The sequence below is a fragment of the Scatophagus argus genome, chromosome 7, assembly GCF_020382885.2.
Source record: "Scatophagus argus isolate fScaArg1 chromosome 7, fScaArg1.pri, whole genome shotgun sequence".
In the NCBI taxonomy this organism is placed as follows: Eukaryota; Metazoa; Chordata; class Actinopteri; family Scatophagidae; genus Scatophagus; species Scatophagus argus.
The window spans coordinates 23794014-23812328 of record NC_058499.1 but is presented as its reverse complement, the minus strand read 5'-3'; the positions used below and the strand labels follow the sequence as shown (position 1 = coordinate 23812328).

The window sequence follows — 18315 nt, the reverse complement described above, 5'->3', positions numbered from 1 at the left end:
CTGACTTGACCGCACACACACACACACACACACACACACACAAGGCAGTGCTGACAGATAGACGAAGTGGGCGAGTGTTTTGCTGTCATTAGGTGGGAAACACCAGCTCTCCATCATCATGAACTGCGTGTGAGTTATGGAGAGATAGCTGTAGCTGTTGGCTGTCTGTTGTGTTTGCGTGTGTGTGAGTGAGTGTGTGTGCATACGGGTGCCACCCATGTTTACCAAATGTTTCATCAACATTATCCTGTAAGTGTGTGTGTGTACATGTGTGATAGTGAGTGATATGAACAGGCTACCTTTGATCAACTTGCATTAGTATTCAGTTTAATGCAGACAGGCAAACACATAATAGCCTCCAGTTTCTGTGTCTGTTATGTGTGTGGTCATTGGCACATGTGCACAGTGTGTGTGTGTGTGTGTGTGTGCCTCTTGGGGGTCCCATGTGGGGGGAGTAGAGGAGAAGAGGAGCGGAGTGAGTGTTTGATATTTGACAGCTGATTAGGGAGAGGTGTGAGGAGCAGAGAGCTCTGACAGGAAGTCTCCACGGGCATCATGGGAGGTACGACCGGGAGAGGGGTGGGGCTTGCAGGGGGCAATGGATGCAAGAGAGATGGGTGAGACAGACAGGGGAGTCAGCAGGAGAAGATACAGCGGTGGTGCGTCAGTGTCAGTGGGGGGTAGATTGAGATGGAGGGGGAGGAGGAAGGAACAGAGCAGAGGAGGCAAAATGACAAGAAGAGCCTTAACTGCAGTTGGAAGAAGAGAGTAACCAGGTAAAAGAGTGAGTGGCCTGGAAGTGAGAGAGGAGAGGAGGAGGACGATGAGGATGAGGATGAGGAGAGGAAATGGAAAACAAGGTGGAAAAGGAGAGAGGAAGGTGGTCCGGCACCCTGCTGCTTATCCTTGAACACTCTGAGGAGGTCTCTCTTTCCATCTCTTCCCTCTTTCTTGTTCTCCTTCACACAACACACACACACACACACACAGTGCCTGACTAGCACACGAGGGTGCTGTTGCAATTAAACCGGCACAGCATGGAGCCCAGATTGAGAGAGAGACAGCGAGAGGGAGAGAGGACTCCACACCGCATGAACACTACCCCTGGAAGACAGAGATGAGGAGAGAGAGGAGAAGGAAGTGAGGGAGGGAGGGATGGGTACAGAGAGGACAGAGGTAAAGTGGTGTGATGATGGGGGTAATGATGGAGAAAACACAGTGAAAATATAGGGGCACTTGTAGTAGTTGTTACAACATTTACTAGAAAATGTTAAGAATTGTGGCAGAAGTACAAGGTGATATAAAAATCATAGCAAAAGTCCTAAGAATAAAGAAAGACTAATTCCACATCTTCAGTAAGAGATTCGTCATCAGCTACAGCGATACAGTAAAGTAACTGCACTGAACACCTTCAGTATTACATTTCTTGATTTTGAATTTTTCCGTTGCTCTATCAGGTACTCTCTAAGCTTGCGGTATTTCAGAGGACTGTTGCATTGTGTTTAATCTTGTTCCCCGTTACTGTGACGCAGCGCTATCACCTCTCCTGCTGTGATTGGTTCCTTAATTAGCTCCTAACAAGAGCCTTCAGGAAGCCGGCGTGGTGATTGGACGTCTTATCATTGTTAATTAGCTCGATTAAGTCATTAGGAGGGTCCTCAGCCCTGTTTCCTGGGGCCACACAGGTAGCGCTGCCTCCCTTTGTGTACGTGTGTGTGAGTAAAGAAAGAGAGCAAAAGGGAGGCTATTTAGATTTAGAAATTGAATGATTTTTATAGCAGTGGATGTGTATAGTGACAACCTTTTCTTGTAATCTTCCTATCTGAGCATGAACACCCCCTATGACAGAATGCTCTCGCAAACATCAAACATAAGCCTGCATCAAAGCACTACATTGCCTTAATGCTGTGAATTTTGGTTGTTTATTGGTGACGTTGATCATGTGTGTGTGTGTGTGTGCCTTCGGTGTCCAGGTGTGATATGGCCTGGGGTGGTTAAAAACACACATCTGGAGCCGTGTGAGCACTCGATACCCAGATGTGCTCTAGTGAGACACAAACACACACACACACACACACACACGTTGCAGTAAATTTGTAGGCTTTTAGTGTTTTTGGTTAGAGGGGTGCAGTGTTTTTTGTTTTTTTTTTGTTTTGTTTTTTTTTCCTAGTGTGTGTCTGTGTGTCCAGACATCAGCTGTGTCTGTCAGGTGTATTTGTACAGAAGTTGACAGATGTTATTTTGATGTTAATGAATGTTGAGAGTGACAAAGGACAAAGAGAATAGACAACAATGAAATGATGATACAGTGCACACACACAAACACACAGTCTCTGCTATGAAGTCAGCCATGAGACAATGTTTGGTCAAGCGTGGTTGGGTGGAAAGGCAATTAGTAAAAGCTTTGTACGTGCGGCTGGGATAGACGTTGTGCCTTCAACTCCAGCTGTTGTGTACCTACAAATTACTCATTATTTTCATGAGTATGTGTGTGTGTGTCTGGGGGGGGGGGTGTCTGCATGCACTCTAGTTGATGCAAACAAGTGTTAAGATATGGTTCACTTCAATCCATAATTGTTAGCACCAGTGCATTGAACAAAGGACCTGAGTGTCTTCCCCCAGAACAATCGGTGCACAGAGTTTGGCTGTTACCGATTTCAGGCACTTCAGCTCAACGAAGTGATCTGATTGTAGGTTTCGTCTCTGAAATTGTTGAGTTGTTATGTGATACAGACAGCAGGATGGTCCATTGACCAATGACTTCAGCCCCGAACTGCACAGACTAAAGTGTATTACATGAGGTACTTCTGTTTTTTTTTTCACAGATGCTCACCCCTGTCTGCCATCTACTTTTATGTGCTGCGCTAAAATCACATTTGTGACAGTTGATTCAACAAAATCACACTTATGGCAACTGTCTGTCTTACCCAATTGCACACATCTATGCATGATGTAGCTCAGCTCAGACAGGTGGTCCTTACTGTGGTCATCACATGGCGACAAAGCCGTGGAGAAATGAGCAAAAGGTAATGATGGAGGAACCAATTGAACACAATACTCTATATACATAACATAGAAACAAAGTATCCGGGCAGACCTCTTTATGGGGTTGTTTTTCAGTAGTTGGGCTGAACCCCTTAACTTCCAGTGAAGGGAAATCTTAATGCTTCAGCATACCAAGACATTTTGGACAATGCTATGCTTCCAACTTTGTGGCAACAGTTTGTTGAAGGCCCTTTTCTATTCCAGCATGACTGTGTCCCAGTGCACAAAGCAAAGTCCATAAAGACATGACTGGATGAGTTTGGTGTGGAAGAACTTGACTGGCCCACACAGAGTCCTGACCTCAACCCCATCCAACACCTTTGGGATGAACTGGACCAGAGATTGTGATTCAGGCCTTTTGGTCCAACATCAGTGTCTGACCTCACAGATGCTCTGCTGCATGAATGGGAAAAAATTCCTACAAAAACACTCTTGTGGAAATCCTTCACAGAAGAGCGGAAGCTGTTAATTTGTAGACAGTATCAGGAGACAATGTCAGAAAATGAGTGCAGAAACACTACAAAATTTACACATTCAGTTTTCACTAGATTCTGTAAAATCATCCTACATAACCTGGTTTCTGCCAAATAGTCAAATTATGAAACAAAAGTCATTTTTTGTTCTTGGGTACTTGGATACTTTCTGCAGTATCTATCGTGTGGCTCCGCTGTATCTGTATCCAAAGAGAAAGAAAAGAAAGAGGAGTGTGGCAGGCAGAGAGAGAGACAGGCAGCTGTGGAGAAAGAAGAGAGAGGGTGATGGAGAGGAAGGAGAGCACCACAGAGACAATGAAACAATGCCCTCTAACCACTGCTCTGACATCTCTTTGTTGGAAGTGTGTGTGTCTGTGTAAGTGCGCACGCGTGTGTAAGCATGTATTAAGACTGATTTAGCATTCTGGCAGGGGGTCTTTGAACCTCACTTTCCCTACTCAAGCCCTTTGGGACATATTGTAGATACACACACATAAACACACGAGGAGCGGTGTCAGATGTAATTAATGATATAACCTGAAGCTTTGACAGAGAGAGACAGAACGGTCGTGTTTGAAATATGTGTGACGGTCGGAGGGTTCTGTGAATATAAGCACATCTGTGAGTTCTCGCATGTGTGGCTGTATGTGAGAGATGGAGCCGACGAGTGAGAGACGAGGCTAAACTGCCGTTCCCAGTAGTGGCTCTGCTCCTCGTGTGAACTCTCTTAAGTAGACTGGAGGAGTTTGGAACGGAGCACTGGTTTGTGTATGTGCGTAGATGTGCAGTTTCCGTGTGCATGTCAAACTGAATACTTCACTGTAGCTCCTATCAGCCTTTTCATGCTTATTAGCTACGGAAGGGAGACATGTTTGAGTTTCCATTGATGTCATGAGTCACTGCTTTTATGGCAAATACAGTTTTTTCTAGCTAAAGAACAGGGTTTAACTATTAACTATTACATCAGCAGTTACTATACACTGCATGCTGCAACACATAATAAACAGTCTATCTATCAGAAGCATTTAGATGTTAAAAAGCCAAATACATCTGCAAATGAATATGGGTAGTGATTCTCTATTGTTTCGTCACTATGACATCTTTCTCATTACACAAATTAATTCTTATATTTTTGTCATAAAAATTCTGATCCTAACAGCTTTAAACTGCATAGCCTTCTTCATTCGTGTGCTAACATAACTGAGTACATGTTCCTCAGTGTGACAGTTTATCTGCCTTTGGATATTTTTCCTTCATTGTTTTTGTCTGTCTGTCTTATCTGTCAGTTGCTCTGTTGGTCTGCCTCTCTGTCTGTCTTTAGGGATTCTCTTCATAAGTGCGCACACTCACACGCACGCATGTACACACCAACAAATCTCTAGACACATGTATATTTCATTCCTGCCTCAGAATAATTAATAACTTTGTGTTCATTTATTTATTTGTTTGTATTTGAGGCTGACAGAAGTGAGAAGCATGTGTTTGTGCTAGTGTTTTAGCCGCTTGTGTGTGTGTGTGTGTGAGAGAGAGAGAGAGAGAGAGAGAGAGAGGATGAAGAAGCTGTTATTTTATTATTCCAATGCTGCACATTGAAAATTGACATTATTTTGGCAGGTTCCACTTTTCTGTCTCTAAGAATGAATGTGTTGAATTTCAGAATAAGCATGACTTTACAACAGTCAACAAAATTGGCAAGGTAAAGCATTAAATATATTGTCCTTATACTGTCTTCAATTAAGTATGTCAAAAAGGATGAGAACACGATCGCATTCTGTTTCATTTGTGTTTTACACAGTGTCCCAGCTTTTTTTGGAGTCACTGTTGTACATCAGGACGAGGTTGATTTGAATTTTGACCTCAGTGAACTCACAGTTCAGCTGGGTTTTATTCACAGGTCAAGAGATCACTAATAGTAATAGTAACAGTAAGGAAAGAGCAGATTCAGTATCTCTATGGAATCTCCCATCTCTGCCTCTTTTCCCTGTGCGACTGTTGAAGGCGCAAAATGGTTAAATGTAAAAAGAAACCCTTGCTTTTTGATTTTTTGGAACTGGCACCAAACCCTGATTTTACTGCTAGTGTTTCAGACAGCTGTAGCTTTTCTCCACTTATAGCGATCCTGCAAATATCTCTGTGCCATACTTTGTTTCTCATCTAGCATAAATTGGTTAAAATATTGGCTACCAATAATACCATGAACTGTGCCATCCATTCAAACAAATATGAAGCTTTTGTTTAGTTTTATCAGTTTCTTGTTTTACTGTTTGCATGTTGTATCCACCTAAAGTGAGATCTCCTACAGGCCTTTAATACACAGCACCTTACACCTTTAATTATCCATACAGTAGCCTTTGGACACAAAATAATTCAGGAGTAATTGAGCATAATTAGTTTACACTGGTGCTTAATCTTTGAAGGTCATATCTGATCACAACTCAGAGCACGTAGTCTCAGCACTGTGTTTTTTTGTAAGAGAGACCACGTCACTCCTGGTGATTCAGGTGGTGATTGTGCTCCACGCAGCTGGAGATGTCTTTTCAATAGAGTCTTACTCTTGATTAGCTGTTCTTAGGACAGCTTGGACACATGCGCACACACACAGCAGTAATGTACAGCCTTAATATTAGATGCGTGGTATAAGGGTTTTGGCTAAGTGCTTCTGTAATTTTAAATTGTTCAAGGTGTGTCTGCTTCATTTTAAGCACATAATAGAATGAATCACCTCCAGTACTGTGGAACACTGACGTTCTCTGAACTAACCTACCGATTGCGGTTCCTGGGGTTTTCTTCATTTCGCCACAAAGTAAGAAAGATAAATAATGAAAGGAAAAGTGGAACACCTCTGGGGTACTGAGCACATTTTCTCTTTCTTCAAACAATTGAAAAATTTTTACTCTGTCCTGCTGACTTCGTCTACTTCCTCTACTACAGCTCTTCTTCCTGGTCCAACCACAGCTTGTCTTAGGCGACGTGAAGACAGCATATTTACTGTGAAACGTGTACGATCTTTCACTGTTGATAGATACTGTGTGTTTTTTCCATTTTGTGCCTCTTTGGTGCACGCTCTGTTTTCTCGTAGCAGTCATGTTTACAGCCAACAGGCATGCTCCATCTCTCTTGTTCACCCACCCACACACAAACTCACACATACACAGTGTGTAGCTGAGGGAGGTCTCTAGCCATGGTTGCAGGTATCTGGCAGGCTTTTCCACACATGACCTAGTAGTGATTTACTGTCTTCATTAGCATACTACTGTTCACATGTGTGTGTGTGTGTGCACGCGTACATGTGTGTGTATGTGTGTAGGCGATGCATTTGTGCTTTAGGGAGGGTTAGAGTTGGCTAGCTGTGTGTCTTTTGTGTTGAAGTTGAGTGTGTTTCATATGTGTGTGAGTTTTCAGCATAAAAAAACAAAAGTAAGAACGTAGTTTCAGCCTCCCCTCACTTGTCTGTTCTTTTCTACTCTGTACCCTGCTATTCTGGTCTCTTCTAGTCCGTTTGTTGTATCGTTTCTATGACCACAGTGTGGTTCACTTTGGCATGGCCTGATATGGCACTGTGTGTGTTTGTGTTTGTGTGTGTGTGAGAGACAGAGAGAGAGTGAGAGAGAGAGAGAGAGAGAGAGAGAGAGACAGGCAGGGTGGCTCTGTGGGGGATGTAGCTGGCCAGGGCAGGGGGCGAGGACATAGAGGCTGGACCAAGGTCACTCCTACTGCGTGTGTGTGCGTGTGTGTGTGTGCATGTCCACTTGTACACCCCAGTACAGCTGAGGATGTGGCCAGCTTCCTCCCACTCTCTTTCACACTGCTCTTTCTCATTCTGTTTAGCTTATTTTGCTTCTATTACTTTTTGGTTGCTTTCGGTCTCTTGCTCAGAGAGAACGTTTGGCTCTGGTAAATCAGCTTTTTTTTTTTAACTGTTTTTTTAATATTTCATGGACTTAATGTGTAGACATATCTCTACTCTCTCTGTCTTTTCCTGTATCACTCTCCCTCTGCCTGTCTCTCCATTTATCTCTGTCTCTCTCTCTCTTTCTCTCTGGGTCCAGATGGGCAGTTTGCAGGTTAACTGGTACAGCTGGAGCTGCATTATTAGCATCCTGCTGTGAGCTCTTATTGGCTCTGCTCCTCTCCTCTTTCCCGCTCCCTTCTTTCTCTTCCTCTGTCAGTTTTAGGGGTTGTGCTTTATAGTCTTAAGGAATGAAATGTGGACAGACACATAACTTGAGTATGTAACATGCACAGTTGCTACTCAAAGAACATTCAGTGTGTGGAAACCTATATTAGCTGCTTTATCATATGTGATTGCAGTATGACCGCATGTGTGTGCAGGGTGATGTGCTTTTGGGGGGTTTACAGTTTGGTGAACAGAACATTAAGCACGTCTCTCAGGCCTTTCTCTCCAGTTTGTTTGTTTGTGTGTGTGTGTGTGTGAGAGAGAGTGAGTGTTGTTGTGGAATGGAGATTGGCTTTTTAGTGGTATTTGGGAGATGCAGCGAGGATAAGCCTGCTAGCTCCCTCTGACTCCCCCTGGGAGCACAGATTAAAGAAACACACTCACACACACACACACACCAGTAGCAAGCAGCAGGATAGGATTAGATAGAGGCAGGTAAACACACTCACACATACACACATATCTGTTAGATTTAGCACCAAAAAGGGACGAGTATTGAATCGTTAATCGACACATCACATCTCCGTTCTCTCCCTCCTGTCTCTCCCTATCAGTGTCTGTCCTCTCGCTCTGCACATGTCATGCACGCACACACACACTTTTTACACATTCTCTTATAAACTTTAATATGCGTCCGGAATGTAAATAAAGCAAATTGGAGTGATTTAATCTATCAGAGATGGAGAGACAGTCAGGGGTGACCCTCTCTGCATCACCTTGACAACTACATCAGAGCCTTGATTACGGTTGCCGTGGTGATTAGCCCTGGATACAGACATGCTTTCTAACCTGAATGGGTGGGTGATTGTGTGTGTGTGTGTGGTTATGTGCAACCTTTCTCGTCAATATAGTAACCTTTAGTGCAAGTTACATCTAAGTAATCCGGTCAGCTGAAAAAAATGCATCTTGCAAATCATTCACATCGAATTTTATTTTGTCTTTCCAATTGTCAATTCCAGGCTAATAATTCAACTTTTTGTTTAAACTGAAAGTTAAAAATTGGAAATGTCTTCTAGCTTGAGTGATACATAAGATAATTTCAATTACTGACTGAAAAACACCTGTAGTAAAATTTTTAAAAATACCTGTAATTAATTAGGGCATGCCCTGACCCACCATAAACACTTTTTATAGCTCCTTGTGGACGTCTGCCATAGCTTTAACCAGCATCAGCAAACAAACTGATTTATACACATACTGTTGATGTGCATCCAGAGGGCTGTAGTTGTGCTTTACATATGTAAACAGATGGGGGAATGAAGTGAGTGTGGAAAAACAGGAGGAGGAAGAGGAGGAGGTGAAACGGCAAGAGAAGGAGAGGTAATTCAGTTTTAAATGTTATCCTAGGGAGTGGCTCATGTGTGTGCATGTCTGCCTGTCTGTCCTTTCACGTGTGTGTGTGTGTATATTGATGGTTTATTCGCACACAGTGATTAGGCTTATTCCCTCCTGGCCACTTTCAAGCTTTCAATTAAGATTCTAAACACAAATATACTCTGCATTTATTACTCTCATCCCTGCTAACGAGCTAAAAAGAGGTGTGTGTATGAGCATGTGTGTGTGTGTTACTGGCTTTTTGCGTGCTTGTTGGAGGAAACTGTAATTCCCTATTTTCCTATGAAAGTCCTGAGCGATGATTCCAAGGCCAGAGCGATGATGTGTGCACCTCTTCTGTTTGAATATTAATTAAAGTCTCATTACGTATGGTAATACAAGACTTACACGTCAGCTGCTCATTGTTACGGTCAAGTGCTCTCCAGATGACACTGAACATCCTGTGTCAGTGTAGTTTTTTGTCTTGAGTGTGTGTGTGTGTGTTTATGAATAACAGAGTGTGTGTGTGTCTAAATACACTCACGTGTGATGTTTCAGCACCAGCCTGCTCCCTGCTGTTCTGGATTTCCTTGCAGTTCAGAACACGGTTGTCTGCTTGATGACAGAGGTGCACTGACTCAATAATCCTTTTGCATAAACAGTTCAGCGGCCTGACATTTCATTCATGCACACTGTGTTGTAAACAGGATGTTATTTAAACCCCCCAAATTTTTTTGCTGTGTCTGTATTTATGTACACTGATCAGCCACAACATTAACACCACTGGCGGGTGAAGTGAATAACATTAATCATCTGTTTACAATGCAGTGTTCTGCAGGGAAACCTTGGGTTCTGGTACTCATGTGGATGTTCTTTGACACACACCACCCACTTAAACACACACCACCACCATGCGGATGGTGCCGTCAGCAGCAGCCTCCACATAGCTGGACAAAGTACCCCGTCACATCAGTCACAGCTGAGGAATGTCTCTAGGACCACACTAAGGGCCTGCGGCACTAAGAAAGACCTACAAAATGTTTAGCAGGTGGTTTTAATAATGTGGCTGATGTGTGGAAACTTATGCTTGTGACTTAAAATTGAATCATAATATAAATGCAGCCCTTAATTAATTAATTAAAAGAGGGAGAGAGAGAGAGAGAGAGAGAGACAGATGATGATGATGTATGATCTGTGGGTGTGTGTGTGTACAAGTGAGAAGGCGTTTGGCTACTTCAGGACAGAGCACTCCAGCTTCCTACTGTTATGTAATCTGATAGGGAAAATCCAAGCTGCTACACGTACACAGACACACGCAAACAGTGTCTTTCCAAGACACACATGCACTTGTGCACCGCACCAATATGCTCAATTTGTGCTTCCTTTCATTATACACACAAACACAAACTGGTTATCACCATATGCTCTCCATGTCTGCCAATAGTGTGTGTGTGTGTGTGTGTGTGTGTGTGTGTGTGTGTTTGTGTGTGACTGAGAGTTTCCACTGAAAATATTTGTCACAGGATAATGTCAGATGTGTCAATGAAGGATGTAGGTGGTACTGAAGGAGTAGAGGGATAGAGATGGGTAAGAAGGGAGGGATATCATCTCCTTTCATTGGTTGAATGTTGCTCTCACTCACCCTCTTGAAGGGTTAAACGATGAGGTAATTGATGAAAATCATTATTCCTTGTATTCAGCAATCATTTTTGACCACGAGGTGGGAATTTGATTTTTCTGTCAGCCCTTCTTTCCTCTCCTTTTCCCACCATTACAGTGAACGTATGAGTGAGTCAGTATATATTGTCGGATTTGTCACGACGACTCAATTTGGACGCAGCTTGGCTTTGCTCAACGTTTCTGTAACTGAGGACCATACTAGACAAGGCATTCAAGACAAGACCAGGAAACCAAAGTGACACAAACTTTATTTTGCACTTTCCGTTACGTAATTCTGTTGGATTCTGTGGCTAAGCGGAGGTGGAATTAAAGTTTCACACTGGAATTTATGTAAACTGTGATGACCAGAGATTCAACCTCTGACTCAGAAGACTACCTCCCATCTTCATTCAGCTAATGTAGAAACTACACAGTAGATAAGGAGTAAACAAATGATGGAAATATTAACAATTATCTCTCAGAGAGAATGATGGAAACAGAGAGGGGAAAATGGAAGATGAGAGAAGGGAGGGAGAGAGAGAGTGTGTGTGGGTGTTGGATACTCGCGGGACCTCAGCACTGCAGCATTCTTTCTGTGTGTGTGTGTGTTTGTGCATGAGAGAGAGGGAGAGGGTGAGTAAAGGTGGGGGCACTCTTGGGACCCCTCCAGCACTGCAGCAGGTTGTGTGTGTGTATGTGTGAATGTGTGTGTATATTCTCCAGCCCCCACACTACCAACGGGTCAAGCTCACCCCCACCCCCCTCCACATCATCCCCCCGCACCCCTGGTTGCCTTGGAAACACACCTTGAGCGAGCCCCCCAGAGAGGTACATACTCCTCCTCCTTCCGTCCACTGCTCTCTTCTTTGCCGCACTCTTTCATTCTCCCAACACCTCTGTTGCTCTCCCTCTGTCCATCCCATCATTCACCCCCCTCCCATATCAATCGCCTGGCTTGGTTCATGGCCCATATGTCACAAGGGACCAAATACACACACACACACACTGTTCATTCACGTGCACATGCACAGCCTCACATAGTTTGGGGATGGACGGGGTTGACAGAAGCAGAAAAGGGCAGTAATGGTGGGTAGGCACCCAAGGGCCCCCTACAGAGAGAGACAGAGAGAGGGAAGAGAGGGTTGCAGGTTGGGCTCTTTTGGGCGGGGTATCCCAGCCAAGACTAAGAAAGGGTTACGAGGTGTGTGTGTGTGTGTGTGTGTGGAAGAACCTTAGGGATCTGTCCCCCAACACAAACCAAGCAGCTCATTTATGTCTGCTGCATGTTGCATGGGCCAGCATGATTGTGTGTGTGTGTGTGTGTGTGTGTGTGTGAGAGAGAGAGAGAGATGGGGATGATGCCACCTGGTCCCTCTCCTCTGGTCAATTAGCAGAGAGAGAGGAGGGTATTGAGAATGAATTGTAATGATGAGTCTCTGACCGCAGTATGTATCTGTGTGTCCTCCTTCCCTCCTCCCTGCCTTCTGTCCATCCACACACACTACATTACATTCTGTCCTCACATTGTTCCTGTTTTCTCTCATCCTCCTATATTTTTCTATGAGGTGAATCCCCAGCAGTAATCCTATGGAAGCAACCAACCACCAATTACCTGTGTGTGTGTTCGTGTGTGAGAGAGAGGGAAGAGAGGGTGGCAGGTTGGGCTCTTTTGGACGGGGTATCCTAGCCAAGACTATGAAAGGGTTAAGAGGTGTGTGTGGGTGTGGGTGACCTGTTTCTTGTTCAGTTAAGAAACATATCTTTGGGGCTGGGCCAAGCTGTCTCCATTTCTTAGTCATATTTAAAAGCTGTTTTCTCTTACTCGTGTGTCTGTAGTACATGAAATGTTACCGTTACAGGCAGAACCTGGACAATAGTAAACATTTTGGAGTTGAACGCTGTTCTTTTGTGGAAATACATAAACTCTACAGAATTGGCACGGTCAGGTGTTCCAGTCCCTGTGGATAAATCACAAAAAAAAGTCTTAACTAGTGCCCTGGTTGCCACAAAAGTTTGCATTGCAACCTATCAAGAAGAGCCGACTGTGTATTATGTGTATTATAACTGTCAGCACAGCTGGAACTGGCCTTTGACTGATCCAACTGGTAATGTTTAAATACTCATTGCGTGATGCTCATTTTATTGTTTTGAAAACGTTTACATTATATTTTGATTTTGAAACACTTCACAGTGTAAAAAAGATAAAAAGTAGGCAAAGTATGCATGCTCCTTGTCCAAATTAGTGGCCAAGATAAACACATTTTAATTCTGTCCTCTATAAAGGCATGAAATAATCCCTTAACTTGCTTTGATATGCATTAAAAAGGAGAAAAAGTTCATTTTGTGTTGTGTGGTAACAAACTCAGAGTCCTAACCTTCACCCTGCTTCTCTCTTTCCTCTCATCCCTCTCTCCCCTGTGTTCTCTGTCCCAGCATAGGCCTCCCAGGGTTGTGTGTGTGTGTGTGTGTGTGTGTGTGTGTGAGTGTGCGCGTGCGTTAGTGGATCAAATGCACTCTGTGAGACAAAGCGTAACAGCAGGATGCTCTACGACTCTGTCATCTCACTATGGGTCACATACACACACGCAATCTCACACACGGACTGGGTCTCAGAGGGGGACAGCACACAGAGACTGTGGTCCCCACACACACTGATCAAAACAATGTATTTGTCAGAAAAGAGAACTCTTTCATGGGACACACACATGCGCACACACACACACACACAGAGGCGTTGGAGGCCTCTCTCCATGCCCTTGTTCCGGACAGCCCAATTATCTCTCTGCACCTCACTGTTTTCCCTTCAGTTCTCTCTTCCTCTCTCTCTCTCTCTCTCTCTCTCTCACACACACACGCACACACACACACACACACGCTGCAGTTTTGTCTATTCTCATCTCAAGCCACTTTTTTTTCCCGCTTATTCTATAATTGATTGACCATTAATTAGCCTGTAAAGTTTTTTTTGTAAGGCTGATAACTTCATTGGCATCACTCACGCAGTGAAAATCACATATACTGTATATATGCAACAATACACAAAAGAAGCTCATTTGTGTTTGTGCTGAATGCTGAGATTAGTAACTTTCTGGTTTCTCTCAGCCCTAATGGCTTGTCAAATGCACAGTTTTTTTGGAAATTTCCCCGAATATGGTTGTATGATTGATAATAGTGAACAAGTAGCCTGTGGATCATTTGCTTATAAATAAAGTATGAGTCAACATCGATCCGGTCATAATGTTACGCATTCTTTGTAAGGTGTATGTGTGCAATTGGTGATTTTGTTTTTCCTAAGTGCAATTTTCCCGCAGTAACATATCCGGTGTGTATGAGACCAGGGAGGATGTCTGCAGTGAGGGGTTATGGGTAATTGGGACATCATTGTATAGGGTATACATGCAAAGTTAGCTGATGTTTGACCACTTCCTCTGATCCTGTCAGCGTGGGAGAACACAAGCCAACTTCTGAAGAGAGTGTTGCCCCTACTGAGGGCAAGAGCTTTTAAGGTGCATTCTACAGAGACCCACAATGCGTGCACACGCACACATGCATGCACACACAACATACACACACTGATATCACTGAAGCATAGGTATTCATTGTTTGTATCTGCCTCATGCATTGCTGTTCCTCTCAGTTCTGCCTTTTGCTTCTGTTCGGTTGAAACAATCATTTTCTCTTTGGGAGAGATTCATTGTTAAAGTATCCTTTAACTCAGACAAGTAATACTTAGATGATAATTAAAATATGAAATTGATTAAACTGGTAATGTTATACACTGCTCCTTGTCTCTCTCCCTCTCTCACTTTCTCTGTGTGTCTCGCTCCATGCGGCTCTATCCTGCTGTTTCAATCTCCCAGTAAATGATAACGAACCTCAATCTGTCTCAGTATGTATCGGACACTCTGGCGCCCCACACAAACTAGCAGCCTTTGAGGTTTGTGTGTGTGTGTTTCTGTGTGAGAACAGGGGACGTTTGGGGGTCGGGACCATGAGCGTACACTATACACCATACACCATTTCACCCATATGAGCCCATGTGACATGCACCACACACACCAGGTCTACTGCTCTCAGTAAGGTGGGTGTTTATTTCGAGAAAGGTCCCCAAAAGGTAACAAAAGCGCTCACACACACACACACACACACACACACACACACACACACACACACACACACATGCACACACCCCACCCACAGCTATTGAGACAGGATTAGGGCACCCTTGTGTCGGCCTTCGAGGCAAAGAGAGATAGGAATCTTTGTGTTTATGTGTGTGTGTGTATTAGTCAGTATGGGTGTCATGGATATATGATTGAAGACGTTATTAACCCCACGATCCCCTGCAGCTCTGCAGCTGAAGTTCTGCAGACTGTGTGTGTGTGTGTGTGTGTGTGTGTGTGTCGCCATACACAATGAGATAAGTGACAAAAAGGGAGAAAGACAGAGACTGTGTATCTCTGTCAGTATATGTATGCATGTTTGTATATCTTAATCCATGTGTGTGTGTGTGTGTACATGCTCCACACACACACACACACACACACACACACACACACACACACACACACACACACACACACTCCACAAGGGGCTACAGATTGGCCCGCAGAAAACACCATCTGATCTCTCCGGGCTGTATGCTCCTATGGTGTATGTGTGTGTGTGTGTGTGTGTCTGTGTGTGTATGTGTGTGTGACAGAGAGAGAGAGACTGGGGCACTGGTCCTGTATGGTACAATGGTGATAAGGACAACAGGCAGGAGACCATCGTCAAGGGGTGCGCATGTGTGTTTGTATGTGTGTGTATTTATGACGCCCACCTTTCATCTGGCCTTTCACCATGGGTGCTGTGATGTCACTCACACCTTCTTAAAATAGACCCACACAAACACACATAAACACTAGTACAATCCCATGTGAGAATAAGGATGAAGGCTGCGCCGTGGGTAGTCTCTCGTGTATGTGTCATAGATAGACCTGATTCAAATGTGATCTCACCTCTCTTAGGCTCTCATTGTTCCGTTTCCATCATCTCTTTCATGAAGAGGTGCTAATTACTCAGTTACATTTACTGTACTGCTTGTACAGTAGTGCGGCTGACAGTGTGATGCAGTGATAAAGTGTGGCGGGGAAAAATCATTTAGATGCTGTTTGCACCAGCAGCCCATGCAAACTGATTAGTGAATCAGTTTGTCAGTGTCTCCATAACTATCAGTTTCATCTGAATAAGAAAAATGTTTTCTATGAAGTATGACAAAGTCTGATCGAGCATAAGTATGGATAGAGACCTGGTCGTGAAGAGACACTCGCAGACTGAAAACGGGGGGAGGTATATGTGAAGAGAGATAACAAGGGGTGAGGGGCTTGAATTGGAGCCCATACAAATTAATCAGCAAGTGATGACCCAAGAGGGACGATGAGGGGGACATGGAGGGAGAAGTGTGCAATGTGAAGGACTGATGAGTGACTATAGTGGGGGAAGGCAGATAACGAGGATAGAGGGAGGCAAGGAAGGATGGCTATAGGAAGGGCAGATCATCCACAGCCCCGGTGGGGAGGACAGGCAATTACCAGTTGGGGCAGATGTGGCACGGGGAGCAGTGTGTGTGTGTGTGTGTGTGTGTGTGTGAGTGTTGGGGGAGAGTATAAGAGAGAAGGAAAAATGAAAGGACAGCATACAGCTGGGGAGAGGAGAGGAGTATATGAGACAACCTACTCTGTGTCATCATGTCTGTCTTAACAACTCATCTGGAGCTGAGCCTTAAAATCATTGTTTTTTTAAATGAAAATGTTTGAGTTAATCTGTTCGCAGCTCTACAACTTTCCAAAGCTTTTTACCGTCGTATAATTCCTGAAACTGCTGATTATGTTATTCATTTGGTGATGCATTTGGATTACAGATTATTTTTTCATCTTCGGACAAAAATAGTTTAAGAATATCTGCCTTCTGGTGACAGAGTGGATACCAGTTACTGACTACATGTTGTTACTGTTGATATTCCTGTCACTGTCACACACTCTGCAAGTACATTTCTTCTTATCTGTATAGTTGTGTATTTGTATGGCTTCTCTGAGATATCAGTATATTATATGCCACTGTCTGGTTGTGTCTGACAGTGTCAGTATGTGCAGAAGACATCTGCCGTGAGTGTTGTATTAACGATCTAAAGTGTTGTCATATGTTCCTGTTTTCGTGTTGCTTAAACCAGCCTACACATGCGTGTCTGTTTCCTATTTGCAGAGGAGGGCATCAATCACGAGTGCAAGCTGTGTAACCAGATGTTTGATTCACCTGCCAAGCTGCTTTGCCACCTGATAGAGCACAGCTTTGAAGGCATGGGAGGTACCTTCAAGTGTCCCGTCTGCTTCACCGGTGAGAGACACACACACACACACACACACACACACGCTCACCTTCAAGGACAGTAGCACAGATAACTCCTACTCACTTGTGTCCTATCTGCTTTTCATATAAAACGGACACAGCTACGTTGAGATACATTTTGTACATTAAAGTGTAAGACCACACGCACTACATAGCAGCCGGGACATAAAGTTGGCTCAAATAATCACATACACACACTCTAGTATACCATAAGAAACCATTAACAATAAGAAAAATATATTTTCTTTTATTTTATTGTAAATACATAATATATTCTATTTGACAGCCTTGTACTGCTCAGTATGTAATATGAACTACAGACAACTACTAAAACTAAACCAATATTGCAGAACTCTTACTCTTTGGCTTGCTATATGTTCTATTCATAGATGAATGTGAATGAATGAATATGAAGCTAAAAGTATTTTTACCAAAAGTGTCAGGATTTTATGTTCCTTATTAAAAAAATAAAATAAAATTCTCAAGCTTCCCACAGGTGCTCGAAATCCTTGAAAGGTTGTGAATTTGAGCATAAAAATTTAGTGCCTTGAAGGTTTTTGAAAACAGACGCTAATAGACATGGATCATTGACAGTGCTTGAATTTATGTATTTTGTGTAAGAAAATACAGTAGAAATAGAAAATGAAATTATTTTTTCACTTAAATAAATAGGCATTCAACTGTCCACGTGTGTCTCCCACAGTTGTTTCACTTGCTGTCTGCTTAAAGAAAGTGGAAACAAGGAAACAAGGTTTGCACAGGGCATGATGTAGCTCAGAAATGGCTCTCCCTGGGATACCTGCATCATGAGTAAGGGTACTGTAATGGCTGTGAAGATTTTGGTTTTGGGTAAAGCACGAGATCACATTTGGAATATTTATTGCTTTAACATGTCTAGCTGTGGGAGTAATCTCCCAGCAGGGTGCTACTGCTAAAGAAGTACTGACAAACTGCAATAAGACCACCAAACAGCACTAATATCAGAATCAGAATCAGAATTCCTTTATTAATCCCTGGAGGGAAATTCTTGTTTCTACAGACTACAGATATGTAGTACTTAATATGTCTGAATCCACCGGAGGAGCCAAACAAAGCACCGGATGACCAAATTAGGCCTGTGGTGTTCAGAGTTGCACTGAACAGCCACAGTATTTTACCAGAAACTAAACCTGCACCTTCACTCTCTCCCTCCCTCCCGCCTCTTGACTCTATCCCCCACTCTCTCTCTCTCTCTCTCTCTCCCTCTCCTGTCGCTCTCGT

The 18315-nt window shown here is 43.5% G+C and overlaps 1 protein-coding gene across 1 annotated transcript in view; it reads left to right on the top strand.

The window, feature by feature from the left end:
• The window catches only part of znf423 (zinc finger protein 423), a 140862-nt gene that overhangs the window by 107547 nt on the left and 15000 nt on the right, over nt 1-18315 (top strand). The window contains exon 19 of the mRNA XM_046393248.1: nt 16912-17043. Coding sequence (XP_046249204.1) covers nt 16912-17043 — 132 coding nt within the window. The remainder of the gene's footprint in view (nt 1-16911; nt 17044-18315) is intronic.